The sequence below is a fragment of the Notolepis coatsorum genome (assembly GCF_963971535.1).
Source record: "Notolepis coatsorum genome assembly, chromosome: 4".
Taxonomy (NCBI): Eukaryota; Metazoa; Chordata; class Actinopteri; order Aulopiformes; family Paralepididae; genus Notolepis; species Notolepis coatsorum.
The window spans coordinates 162,339,374-162,353,969 of NC_140168.1; the positions used below are offsets into that span (position 1 = coordinate 162,339,374).

A 14,596-nucleotide genomic window follows, 5' to 3' on the forward strand; every position below is an offset into this window, starting at 1 on the left:
AGGGTGCATTATAAGGAGCGTCTGGTGGAGCTGATCAACCACAGCCAGGCCGACCCGGCCGTCCTCTTCAACACGGCGGAGATGGTGGCAGAGCTGCAGCGGTGGCACGTGGCCATCCCTCCCATGGAGCACCAAGAGCCAGAAGCCCTCTACCTGCAGCGCCTTCGACAGGTGAGTCGCTGGTTACATGATTCAAGATTATTTATTGCCATGTGCACAGTTAAAGAGGCAGTTTGCTGTACAATGAAGATCTTAGTTTGCTAGTCCGCCCTTCACACAAAATCACACAGATCACACAATACTTGACTAAAAAAGAACAATATAATTACAAGTGAATGCTAAAAATAAAGAGATATTTTTCATGAAAAAAGTTATAAGATAATATACAAGGCACAAGTGAGTAATGTACAAAAGGCCCAAGGACTGGGCAGACATAAGGACTGTGGGGTGCTGTTCTGCTGTTCTGCAGCGGGACGCCTCTCAGACATAAAGGCTGTGGGGGGCTGCTCTGCTGTTCTGCAGCTGGATGCCTCAGACATGTCTAGACATGTCTGTCGATAGCCAGCATCTATATATACTAGTGGGCTTAGTGATTCCTTCAGTTCATGTGTGCGTCCCTGATCACAAAACCACACACACTCTCACATACTCCCACCGTGTTAATGGAAAATAGAAGTAGAAATTGCCTGTGCATCTGTCTGTCCATTGATAATAAAACTCATCAAAGAACGTTCCTGCCTCCCGTGTCCTGACTAGACACCCCGTGTTGTTGACTACATTTCCTAACCACCAAGAGCTTCACTACAAATGGTCCTTCGAACCGGATAGAGTCAACGATATGGCAACCAGTCAAGAAGGGACGCGCCTCGGGGGGGAGCTCCAGTAGCTCACCACGTACCGCGAGTGCTATTTCAGCGCCGTGGACAACCGCGCTCGCGCGGATCTGGGGCTGAGCGCGTTCGAATCCCGGACGGCAGCCATGCCTTTCCCAGAGTGTCTTCCCCCCCATCTGAACCCTTTCAGCCTGCTTCTGTCGGTCGAACTTGACCAAGTATGAGTGCGATGAAAAAGCGATAAACGCTAAAAAGAACCAGCTGACTGGTCAAAGTTTAAAAAAAAAAAGAAAAAAAAAGGGACGCGCCTCCCCGCTTCACCATCCGTGCGGCCCAAACGCACCGTGCAGCGCCCGAGATGGCTAGACGATTACCTAGTGGAACATACACGCCAGCGTGACATAGAGCAGCTGCGCAGGCATGAAGAGGATAAAGCACAGCCCAGTCCCGCTAGAAGCACATCCCCCATGCCACCAATGCAGAATGTGCACGAAGCAATAATGCACCAAGTTCTGGAGACTGCGCGGCAACAGAGTGAGACGGCTCTGGAGACTGCACGCAGTGCGCGGCAACAGAGCGAGACAGCTCAGGAGACTGCGCGGCAACAGAGTGAGACTGCTCAGAAGCAAACCGAGCTTGTTCTGCAGCACCATTCCTCCCGATCCTCAGCTCAGTCGTCAAGGAGGTCATCACAGCATCAGACTCCAGTTCGCCAACTCCACCCAGAAAGAGTAGGTGAAACGCAGGTCTCCCCTGCCCGTGCACCTCACTACTCCCCAGCCGAGGATCACCCAAGTATAGCTGCAGTGGAGCTTGTTCTGCAGCACCATTCCTCCCGACCCTCTGCCCGGAGTGCCAAAAGTGGAGGGCAAAGACGTCTATTCCCAAGATTGCAGATCTGCCCCCGTGCCGTCTCCGCCTCATGAAGCCTCCATTCTACTCAACAGGAGTGGATTGCTTCGGCCCGTTTCAGGTCAAGCGAGGTCGGGGTACTGAGAAAAGATGGGGAATAGTTTTCAAGTGTATGACCACTAGGTGTGTCCACCTAGACGTGCTACACAACATGGATACCGACTCATGTGGCTCAGAAGGTTTGTGGCACGACAAGGGAACCCCTTCGAACTCCTCTCCGACCGTGGGGCCAACTTCCGTGGGGGAGAATCGGAACTCAGAGCAAGTTTCCAGAACATGGGTAAAGAGCTGCAGACCCAACTGGCAAAGCGCCAGATCCGCTTCCAGTTCAACCCCCCAAATGCACCCCACTTTGGCGGGGCCTGGGAGCGGGAAGTCAAGTCTATCAAGGCTGCACTCTACGTTTCTCTTGGAGCACAGACAGTGACCGAAGAAGTCCTGCGGACAGTACTGACTGAGGTAGAAGGAATCCTCAACTCCAAGCCGCTGGGATATGTGTCGACAGATGTAGCCGACGTGGACGCGGTGACCCCCAACTACCTCCTCATGGGGCGGCCCGACTCCTCACTCCCTCCAGTGGTGTACCCTGAATCCGAAATCCTCAGCCGGAGAAGATGGCGACACAGTCAGGTGTTAGCCGACCAGTTCTGGACCCACTTCCTGCATAACTACTTGCCCTCCTTGCAGTCCAGGCAGAAATGGGTGAAGGACACAGAGAACCTCACTGTCGGCACGGTGGTGATGGTGATTGACCAGAGGCTACCTAGAGCGCTGTGGCCTGTAGGCCGGGTCACGAAGACCATCAGGAGTGCCGACGGGAAGGTGCGGTCTGCAGAGGTGCAGGTGGACGATAGGACCTACACCAGACCAGTGGCCAAGCTTATTGAGTTACCAGCCATCCCAGAGGACGCCCCGACAACGACTCCGGAAGACAGTTGAGCCTTTCCATGAACTAATCCACACCGTGGATTAGGGAGCGGCTGTACAAAAGGCCCAAGGACTGGGCAGACATAAGGACTGTGGGGTGCTGTTCTGCTGTTCTGCAGCGGGACGCCTCTCAGACAGGTCCTTTAATTTCAGGACTGAAACTTTTAAAAACAAAGAATTTGTATGTGCTTTATAGCTCATTGGTTACAATCCTGATTGCTCTTTTTTGGAGCATAACCAAAGGAAGTAGGTTGGTTTCATAGGTATTTCCCCACACCTCAACACAATAATTCAGATGTGGAAGGACCAAAGCATTATATAAGATAAAAGAAGATTGTTGGTTCAGCCAATACCTTGACCTCCACATAATACCCACACTCTTTGAAATGTTTGCTCTTACATGGCTTATGTGAGGCTTCCAACACATTTTTTCATTTATGATCACTCCTAAAAAAAGTGGTTTTCTGAACTCTTTCAATAACGGTATCTATCTTAACTTGGATCGGTGTGTCATAATTACAATTTCCAAAAATCATTAGTTTTGTTTTGTTCAAGTTTAGAGACCATCTGTTTTTGTCAAACCACTTTTTTAATTTGATCAATTCAGTTATGGTTTCATTCAAAATCTGTTGTAAACTCTCACCAGAGCAAATCATATTTGTATCATCTGCAAAAAGCACAAATTTCATTGTTTCAGATACTTTACAGATATCGTTAATGTACAAAAGAAACAAAACTGGACCCAGAATTGAACCTTGTGGTAAGCCACACCTAATATTCCTGTTTGTTGAGATGGCACTGCCCATTTGAACAAATGTATTCCTATTACTCAAGTAACTTTTAATCCATTCCAATGCTATACCCCTAATGCCATATCTTTCCATCTTTTTAATTAAAATACTATGGTCAATCGTATCGAAAGCTTTTTGAAGGTCAATAAAAATTCCCAGTACATGGTGTTTTTTGTCAATTGAAGTTGTTATTTCCTCTCAATGAGGGCCATGGTGGTGGATCTATTCCTCCTGAAGTGGCTGTCAATCAGCAATTTGTGTTTCTCAATGAACTCTTCAAGTCTTTTTACATAAATCTTCTCCAGAATCTTAGAAAATTGGGAAAGCAGAGAAACCTTATAAACCTTTAAACCTATAATTTGTAAACTGGTGTTTGTCCCGTTTTAAATATCGGTAATATTCCCGATTGTAAAGACAAATTACAGATGTGTGTGAATGGTTCTACAAATCCTTCCGCTACGTTCTTAATCACGGTCATGTCAATGTCATTCCAATCCGTTGATGTTTTATTTTTACAGTTCTTGAGTATGGCCATGATTGCATTTCCATCTGTTGGAGTAAGAAACATGGAGCTTTGGTTTCTATGGATTGAGTCTTCTACACCCACATTTAGTGTCTGACTGCTTTCTGTGATTTTTTTCAGCTAGACTAGGTCCATCCCCTACAAAGAACTTGTTAAAGCCATCGGCCACTTCCTCCATATTACTATTTTTCTAGGGATGCACAGAACTTTCGGCCGAAAATGGCCAAAAATGGCCTTTCGGCTTTCGGCCGAAAGACAGAATGTCCGCGGATCCTTAAAAAGTCTTACATTTGTTTATCAATAATTAAGGCCTTAGTTTGTCTTAAAATGTCTTAAATCCATCTTTCAGGTCTTAAAAATGCCATAGAAAGTAGGGATGCCCCGATCTCACTCGCTTGTCTCAGACGCACAGGACCTGCAAACTGCCGCTGCTCCCTAGCCCCGCCCGCACCCGTGTAGAGTTTGTAAACACAGAGGAGGAGGCTCCTCTGCTGAGTCTATAGTGCATTCGACCTGAGCTAACGTTAGCTACCTAGCTATCGTTACTGTTTAAACAAAATTACCCAGTCAACTATTCACTTTTAGTAGGCATTGTCTAACGGTATTTAGCCGGCTAGCTACTGATAGCTCCGGATATCAACAAATGCCCCAGGAAGTCTAGTAGTCCATGTTGATATCTCCGTTAGCTTGCGTTAGCTGACGTTAGTTCACAGTTCAAAACGAAATGGCCGATTGAACTAAATAGTTGACCTTAACGTCATCTAGCCGGCTAGCAGTAGCTACAGATAGCTCCTGATATCAATGTCTTATAACATTGTTTCAATGCGTATTCGAGCTGAGGGCTTGCTGAATGTGACAGTAGTAACGTTATACCAATAGGGCCCAGCTGCAGCGCCGGAGAATCCTTTTTGGAGCTGGAGGCTACTAGAGTACACAGACAGTGGCGCTGTTTGCAGATAGAGAGCATTTTGACTTGTTGCGTGGTGGCGATGTCTCGCAGATAGTACAAGTCTAATTATATAATATATATATTTTATAAAAAAAATTATATAAAATACATTTTTATTTCTTTTTAATCAAAAACGATCGGTATCGGAGACTGTACATTTGGAGGGGGGGGGGGGGGGGGTTGACATTTACGGTGCCCAGTTTCTAATTGCAGCCTCTCGTAGGTGCTCTTTAAGAGCGGTTTTGAATGTGGGCAGGGGTAAAGTGGGTTTTAGGAGTGAGGTTAAGCAGTCTGACAAGTTTGTTTTGTGATGTTTGTAATCTTGTGTTTAGTGCCTTTGAGGTGCTTTGGTAACAGGCATAGTCCTAGTACCCTTGAATGAGTGCTCCTGTTAGAGTCTTCAGGGTATTCTTGTTTACCAGAGAGGAGATCCGGCACAAGAATCTTGTTTGTTGGTTGACTTTTTTGATACCCTGGGGAGGGTGGTAATAGTTATGTGTTCTGACAGGTATCAGTCATAGTCATGTGTTCTGACAGGTATCAGTCCTATGGTAATAGTTATGTGTTCTGACAGGTATCAGTTCTATGGTGATAGTCATGTGTTCTTACAGGTATAAGTCCTATGGTAGTATGTGTTCTGACGGAAATGTGGCTGTTGCACTTGCTGCTTGGCCCCTGGTATATTTTGTATAGCTATATTTTCTATTTATGTTTGGCACCCCTTTGTTGAAATTCATCCAATCCAGTTACTCCTTTAAGTTCAAGATTTTAAAGTTTCCAAGTTATGTTTTAATAAACATCTTTGGACCAATGTGTCCCTAAACTTAAACTAATTGGTGTTGTTGCATGATTTTTGCCATTTTGTTATTGTGAAATTGGTATTAAATTTAATTCTGAGTGGCATTAAAAAGTCTTAAAAAGCCTTAAATCTGACTGGGCTAAACCTGCAGATACCCTGGAAAGAGTTTTTTCACCGAAAATATATCACCGAAAGTCAAAGAACATAAACAACCTGTAACCTAACGCGTGTTGTTGTGATGACTTTATCAAAACGCGGCGTCAGTCATTACATGCGCAACGTGAGCTCTTCAGTCCTGCGTTCTGGCAGCCTGTGATCATTTTTATGTAGATTGTAGCGAGCTGCAGCGCAGTTCTCCTCTCCGGTCTGAGACCAATAGGGTCCAGCTGCAGCGCCGGTGAATCCTCTCACTGGGCAATCCTGTGGCAGCCACGAACCTTCTTTCTATAGAAGCAGCTTGGATGTTCAATCAATCAATCAATCCAATAACACTCGCTCGTCACTCACTTAAAACAGCGCACCTCCCAACTGCTATATAGAAAGTAGTAGGTTTGTGGCTGCCACAGGCTTGCCCCTTGAGAGGATTCTCCGGCGCTGCAGCTGGACCCTACTCGCGGAGACACGCTGTGCTGTGAGGTGTTGCAGCCTGTGATAACTCCTCTTGGGACTCAGGAGTCGTTTTTTTTTTTTTTTTTTTTTTTTTTTTTTTTATTATCTTTCTTCCCCTCCTTTTTCCCGATTTTTCTCCCATCCCACCCTTCCTGGTTGTTGCATACTTTCCCCTACTGTTGGTCCGGGAGACCGGAGACTGTCACATGCTTTCCTCCGACGCATGTGCAGCCTGGGGCAGGCCAACCTGGCCGCGCAGGTTCTCACCGGGGAGAGTGTAGCGTGTGGGAGGCCACACTATCTCTCCTCAGATCCAACCCTCGCTGAGCAGGCGCCCCGACCGAACTGTAGGGGTCGCTGTCCACAACGCCCAGGACCCACCCTTCAGCTTCCCACCCCCTGATACAGCCAATTGTATCAGCGTGAGAGGACAGCCAAACTGATAGCAACGCCGGGAGCTGGATTCGAACAGGCGAATCCTAGTGTCTCCCGGTGTTGGTGACGAACGTAATCTCCGTGCGCCACCTGCCCCTGTCGCGCTGTTTCTATGTAAACTCTGCGCGCAGCCCGTCCAATAAATGCGTCTTTAACATGCTTTATATCCTCGCCATTACTATATGCCGTCGCGGTTAAAAACCTTAACTAACGTTAGCGTTAAGCTAGCTAACAACACTTCAGTTCCTCTTTCAATCGTCTTTCTTAAGCTACGTCATCCCCCGCTAAGAGTCACAGGAGATGTAGTATATACAAGTCCTTCCCTGTAGGCTAGAACGCAGTGAATTATGACAGTAGTTCAAGTTTCTTTATTAGTTGTCAACTTGTCATACAAAAATACTATAAGAGTACTTTTATATAAAATGCTTACTGTAGCCACTACAGTAACATCATTAAGTCTGCTATATAAGCTATTCTCCCTCTTGTGTGTGCAGATTTTTATGCAGTTTTAAAGCACCTTGGCTTTGTTCTGAATGCACTTGGTTGTAGTTATTCTACAGAGAAAAGAAAATGCACTTGACTTTTATTAATATTATTTAAGTTAAGTTTTGCCATAATCATGTCTTTTGTCATAATCAGGTAGCTGAACAAAAAAAATACATTATATATATATTTTTCTATTATTCATTTTCGGCCTTTCGGCATTCGGTTTTCGGCCAACTGTTTCCTATTTTCGGTATCGGTTTTGGCCAAGAATTTCCCATTCGGTGCATCCCTATATTTTTCCTGCCGTCCTCAATGAAGTAATTTGGATACAGTCCACCTTTTGGCCCTTTTCTTATTATGTCATTAAGCACTTTCCAAATACCCTTGCTATCATGTTTATTCCTTTCTAGTAAGTTGGCATAAAAAACCTTTTTACAATTCCTCATAATATTGGTTAGTTTGTTTTTATATAGTTTATATTTCAATTCAGACTCTTCTGTCCTATTTGTAATAAATTGCTTATACAAAATGTTTTTCTTTTTACTGGCGTTCATCAGTCCCTTGGTTAACCAGGGTTTTGTACAGTAATTTTTCCTGTTACATTTGACTAATGGGCAATGCTTATTGTACAGATTCATGAATATATCCAGAAAGGACTCATAAGCAGCATCAGTGTCCTGTTCTAGGTACACAGGTTCCGTTCACAGTGTAGGATCCAGTAGTGTTTCCAAGTGTAGATATATGTAAACCCTACTGCATCCTACACTGAACGCACAATTCTCACCAACAGGCATGCAGCTAGCTTGTACACGGTAAATCTAAATTATTTATCACATCTATCTGTTCATTTCTAAACTTAAGCATTTCACTATTTGGGCACTTTTACACAATTCCTGTGAGTTTATGGAACACCTCTGTAATTTTTTTTTTTTTTTTATTATTCATTGTTTTGTATTTCTAATCAAGTCCTCAAAAACAGCATTTTTCTACCTCAAGATCTTATGATCGAGAGCCTGATGCCACACAGCCACATTATCATGCAGCTGAGTCTCTCTGACATCACAAATCAGCACATTTTCAGATGACTCAGTTCAGTGAGGGTGAATATTGTGAGAGGAGAATTGGAAGAATGCGCCAATATGAGAATTAGAGACATAGATCATATTAATATAAGTCCACATAGCTAGGAAACAATGCTAAACACTGAAAAAGGCCATTTATAAGATAGTTCCCCTTTAACCTCTTGAGCCCTAGCCCTATTTTCTGAAAATCCACATAAAAAACATACCTAAGTAAATGGAAGATTGCTCCACTTCTACAAGGTCCATTCTTGGTATCTAGGGACATCTATGGATCTCAGGGAATGTATTCCCAGTGTCAGAAATATTGTGTCTGATACTAGGCTTGAATAAATTGTAATGAACCAAAGGAGAATATCAATTCTGTTTTTTATTTTTATTTTTTTATCATTTCTTATTGTAATAACACCATGCTAAAAATGACCAGACATGAAAAACTGCAACTGAGCTCGTTCAGCACCTTCTTGAGATCACGTGTACAGAAAATCTAAGCAAATGAATAAAGAGAAGATGATTAAACAGAAGGTTTTGTAGATACAGTACTGAATTCTGCCATCCGGACACATGCTATTTAAAATATGAATGAATGAATGAATGAAAAGTAAATTTTTTAACATGTAATTCTCCATTTCCTCCAAACAAATCACGGTATCTTGTTCCGTCAAACCAAACAATCATAACAACAAATTAAAAAACATAAAAAAAAGGAATTATAAACAAAAGGTGAATGAATGAATGAAAACTTTATTTAACAGATTGCAGAATGGGTACAATACAGTACGGCTCAATACACACAATTGTTAAGGGGATGCAAACCTGAGAAAGACGTTTGTCTTGTTTCCATCAGGGTCCATCAGGTCAAGAGCAATGTGTTTGGTTAGCAGACATGTCCAAAAAATTTGTAGAGGGAAGCTAAGCTTATTGATCCCTACCCCCTTACATTTGTGTTCTTCCATTAAACTAGATATAACATAATTTAGTATATTACAATAGTATATACTTTTACTTATATTAAAAAAAGTACAGCACTATACACAATATAACATAACTTTGTTTATCCTCATTACTCATTTCTGTATTTCTCTAATGTGTATTTTTTTAGCTGATTTTTAAATTGTGCCACATGTTTACTCAGTTTGATGTATTCAGGTTAATTATTCCACAACTTCACTCCACACACCGATATGCACATGCTTTTCAGGGTAGTGTGTACCATTGGTTGTTTAACACTTTCCATGCCACTCACAAGTTTTCTCGGAATTATTAATATCTCGTTGAAAGCCACTCACGAGATTTCGCGGAATCTTTTTTTTTTTTAAGCGATCTGAAATCATATTGCATCACGCGAGCCTACCCTAGTCTACCCGAGTGCCGCCGGCGATCAGATGTGGAAAAAAGCGCCCCCTATCGGCTCCCAGATGACATAAGGGATTTTGGAATGGACTCAATGAAAATGGATGGGGAAAAAAATCCTGTACTCCACATTTTCCAGTCCACTGATGCAGCCGGGATTATCAGAGTTCATTCTGGAGCCTCTGAGCCCCGCGGAATCATGTGTTCTACTGCAGCGGTTCTCAACAGGGGTTCCGCGGCACACAGGGGTTCCGCGGAGAGCTGTCAGGGGTTCCGCGAGATGCCTGGCAATGTTCTTTAAAAATATAGAATGACAACAGTCTTATTTTGAAAATCCTATAGCGGGTCTCATTTATGCCCACGCGCAGCTCCAGCTATAATAACTAGGCTCCGAAAGCTAGCAACATTAAGGTCATTATGATACTCTTATTTTGAAAATCCGTGGTGTCGTGACTCATATCCGCTCCAGCACACAGCCAATAGGATGCATCTCCACACAGCAGTAGCGTTCTGCCGTCTCAGTAGTAGCAGTAGCGTCTGTCTGGAACGCGGACATTGCAACAGACTCAGAGCAAGGATAGTGTTTTCGCGACCCAAAACAAATCCCTGCTGTTTTATTCCGCAACGGGTCAAATGCATATAACATGCTTTGCAATCCTTGCCATTCCTTTATCACCACGTCGTGTTTAAGACCGGAATTAATGCCCCGTTAGCATTAGCTAACAACAAGCTAAAGCCCTGTTCAGAGTGACAGAGAACAGCAGAGTGGGGACTTGGAAGGAGGACTGGGAAGGGGGGGGGGGGGGGGGGGGGGGGGCATTCTCCCTCTGTGTGAGTGCGTTTGAAAAGATATGATGAAGTCAGACGAGTATATTATATTGATAGTCAATGTACTGAGGGTGGACAGACAGATGATGTTGATATTTAAACAAAAAATACAATACATAATAAATGTATGCATGATCATGCAACATAAAACAATTGCAACTAAATAACACAAATACAATAGGCACATTTGTGACTGTTACAAATATAACACGTTTTATACTTGTGCTACAAGATTTTGGCCTGTGCTACAAAACTATCAACCTCTGTAGCACCAGTGCTATGTGCAAAAAAAGTTAACTACAGCCCTGCAACTATTTAACTAAACAAAATAGTCTATCTAGTGCTTCATGTGTATACAATAATTGCCTAATCTAATAACATGAACTAAAAAAGAAATCGATCACACGTTTCGTAAAGTTATTATAGAAACTTCACCAACTTAACGTCCGCGGCAGGCGTCATTACTTTTACCAACAGATTTTCCAACGCATTTCCAGAGCAGTCGCATTTGTGTGACATCACGGGTCCTATGTCCGTTATCAAGGAAATGCAAATCGGCTATCGCAATCGTCGTCGTGATAATAATCACTAAATGCATTCAGTGCTGGATCTAATCAAATGGATTTATCGAGACACGTTATGGAAAGTTCAAGACCGGACCACACAGCTTCTGAAAAGTGCTAATTACACGTTTCCGACGGCGATGGTCTACTTGCAGAACAAGTGAGTGTATCAGCCGCTGTGTTATGATTATTATGATAAAAAATGTAAATGAATGAATGAATGAAAACTGTATTTAACAGATAAACAGTAAAAGGCACTCTGCAGGGATGTGATGTCATAATCAATCGTCACCTCACTAGAATAATATTTCCAACGTGAACCGCAAAGCTGAATTTTCACACAAAATGGACAAGTTTTTAACTCGTCCATCGAAACAGGTTACAGTTACCAATACCAATTCAGTACCTTCCAGTACCAATTCGACCGCTGAGATTGCCCCAGTCAAACAGTGCAGCTGCAATGTTGTGTTCTCATGCTAAACCAGACTGTTATTATGTTGTGTTCTCATGCTAAACCAGACTGTTATCATGTTGTGTTCTCATGCTAAACCAGACTGTTATCATGTTGTGTTCTCATGCTAAACCAGACTGTTATCATGTTGTGTTCTCATGCTAAACCAGACTGTTATCATGTTGTGTTCTCATGCTAAACCAGACTGTTATCATGTTGTGTTCTCATGCTAAACCAGACTGTTATCATGTTGTGTGATCCTTTTCTGTATTTAAAAAAAAATACATGATTTTCTGTTTGAGAAATGGTCACACTATTGCTATATTTATTTATACATTTAGACCTGAAACGCCTGCTAATAATGCATTATATAGCCTGCATATACACACAAATGTGTTTCCCGGTTTCAATGGGTTAAATAAACGTTATTTTGAAAGCAAGCACTTTTGTCATCATTGTAGCAAAAAAGACAGGACCGGAAAAGTCTTTATCGTATGTAGGGGTGCCCTGGGATATTTTATTGGACACAGGGGTGCCTTGGCAGCAGAAAGGTTGAGAACCCCTGTTCTACTGTATCACGTTGGATCTATACACTTATCGATTTTTTCTAATGGTGATCAGGAATTGGAATATACCAGTTGGATACCATCTGATGTCAGGTAAGGAATCTATGTTATCAGTGTTAGGATAATCAGACTCATTTTGATGAAGATATAAGCTGTTTTGTGAAATGGGCTCTATCGGTTTCACTGTAAAAATCCAAGAGGAAATGAACACGGCGATTATCCGTGCGTGGCTCGAATGGGCGTGCGTGTACGTATAATATTGATCATCTAGTGTTTATTTGAAAACGATTCATAAATAGGCCGACAAATATCAACGTTCTGGAATATTCCAGTAAAAGACGATTATCATAGAATGGCCCAGAATGGACAGTTTTTTACCTCAAAACGGGTGCTTTTCAAAATGCTCTCAAACGGAAATGAAGCGATAAAAAACCAATCTGCCTTGACGGCACTGACTGGAAAAGGATTCTTTGATAAGCGACGGGCAGATTAGACACATAGCCATAATTTAAAACATAGATTAGGCGATATTAACGATAACATTGGCGCCAATGGTGGCATTCAAACGCTAACTCTGGCGCCACCTCGTGGCACTGAAAGTGTTAAGATTCCCTCTCCCTCTTAAGTTATATTCTCCTTCCCTGTCTCTGAACCATTTTTTAATGTTGCCTGGGATTAGTTTGTATCTGGCTTTGTATACAATGAGGGCAGTTTTGAAATCCACTAGGTCCATACATTTCAATGCTTGTAGCTTTATAAACAAGTTATTGGTGTGTTCATAATATCCTACATTGTTGATTATTCGTATTGCTTTTTTTGCATGGTGCATATTGGCTGTAGAGTGTAGGCTTTTGACGGGCTCTTTGCCCGTCAATGTGCGGCTCTTCCATCCATAAAAAAATTATAATAATTATAATATATCTCTTTTTTAACTTTTAATTTTAATTTTTTTTTATGTCACTCATTCCATAAGGACGTAGAATAAACATTTAAAAAAAAATTATATGGTCCATTTGCATGTTCTTGGTATCTGAATCTAGGGACATATATGGATCAAATCAAATCAAATTTATTTATAAGGCCCGACAACACACGTTAATGTCCCCATGGGCCGTACAGGTCTTCTTTAAACAAGTCAAGAAGAAAACATAACAATAAGTCAAGAACAGAACAAGAACACCATAAGGTCCAAACATTTTTAGATAAATGCAAAAAATTTAAATAAAAAATTAAAGAATGCAAGCACTCCCAGACATACCCCACGCGAAGGTAAGGAAAAACTCACTAAAACCTAACAATAGGGAAAAAAGCTCCACAGGCAGTGTGGAGGAGAGAAACCTTAGAAGGGCCATTCAAGGGGGATCTCCCTTCTTAGATGTTGGTGATAGTAGTGTTGCAGACGGACAGTTGGTAAGCATGCACTCATGTGTGTAGTGAAACACAGATGAGTGCATGCAATAGCAACTGGACATTTTGAAAGATTAAAGATAAAGCAAATAGCGATAGCAACTGAACATTTTGAAAGATTAAAGATAGAGCTGATAGCGGATCTATTTGAGGCACAGGGGCGGCGCAAAGAGGGTCACGTCCTCCCCGTCTTAGTCACGGGACATTCAACACTCCGGTCATTGCTCAGGGACAGCCGGAGACAGGGAGATAGGGGGCGGCGCAGAGAGGGTCGCGAACTCCCCGACATCATCGCGGGACGTCCGGCACTCCGGTCACCACTACGAGACCTCCGGAGACAGGGGGGCACGCAGAGGGGGTCGCAACCTCCAGGCCTTCATCACGGGATGTCCGACACTCCGGTCAGCACTCCAGGACAGCAAGTCATAGGGGGACAGGGAGACGGGACAGGCGTTAGACAGCTCATGTGATTGTAGTGGGCGGACATAGCAATAGATACAAGTGGTAAGCATATATGTGAATGGAGTAGATATATGAAGTAAGCATATTATGTGAATAGAATAGAAGTACTTAACCCAGCAATGAAACCGTGTTGACTGTTAATCTGTTAACAGTCTGTTAATGCTGTTAATCAGTTGACAGGACCACGGACAGACGACGGTAAATAACTGATCCAAGGCCTCGGAGGTGCATGTAGAGCAGTCACTACAATCTTGGCCAAGACCCCGAGGCATCCATCACCTTAGTCAGCGCCAGGAGACGGGCACTCAGAGAGATGGGGGGGGGGGGGGGGAATAGTTAGAGTTCCCATGTTTGTGGTGCTGCAAAAGAGCAGACATGTAGTACCCTGTAGTGCCATGTAGTACCCCGTAGTGCCATGTAATACCCTGTAGTGCCATGTAGTACCCCGTAGTCCCCTGTAGTACCATGTAGTACCATGTAGTACCCCGTAGTGCCATGTAGTGCCACGCAGTACCATGTAGAGCCATGTAGTACCCCGTAGTGCCATGTAGTACCATGCAGTACCCCGTAGTACCATGCAGCACCCTGTACCCTAACTGAACTACCCTGTAGTAAACTACCCA

The 14,596-nt window shown here is 43.1% G+C and overlaps 1 protein-coding gene across 6 annotated transcripts in view; it reads left to right on the top strand.

The window, feature by feature from the left end:
• The window catches only part of LOC311227026 (E3 ubiquitin-protein ligase RNF31), a 155,680-nt gene that overhangs the window by 131,175 nt on the left and 9,909 nt on the right, over window positions 1-14,596 (top strand). For all 6 annotated transcript variants that reach the window (XM_084312528.1, XM_084312530.1, XM_084312533.1 and 3 more), the window contains one exon: window positions 3-171. In XM_084312528.1, coding sequence (XP_084168654.1) covers window positions 3-171 — 169 coding nt within the window. The remainder of the gene's footprint in view (window positions 1-2; window positions 172-14,596) is intronic.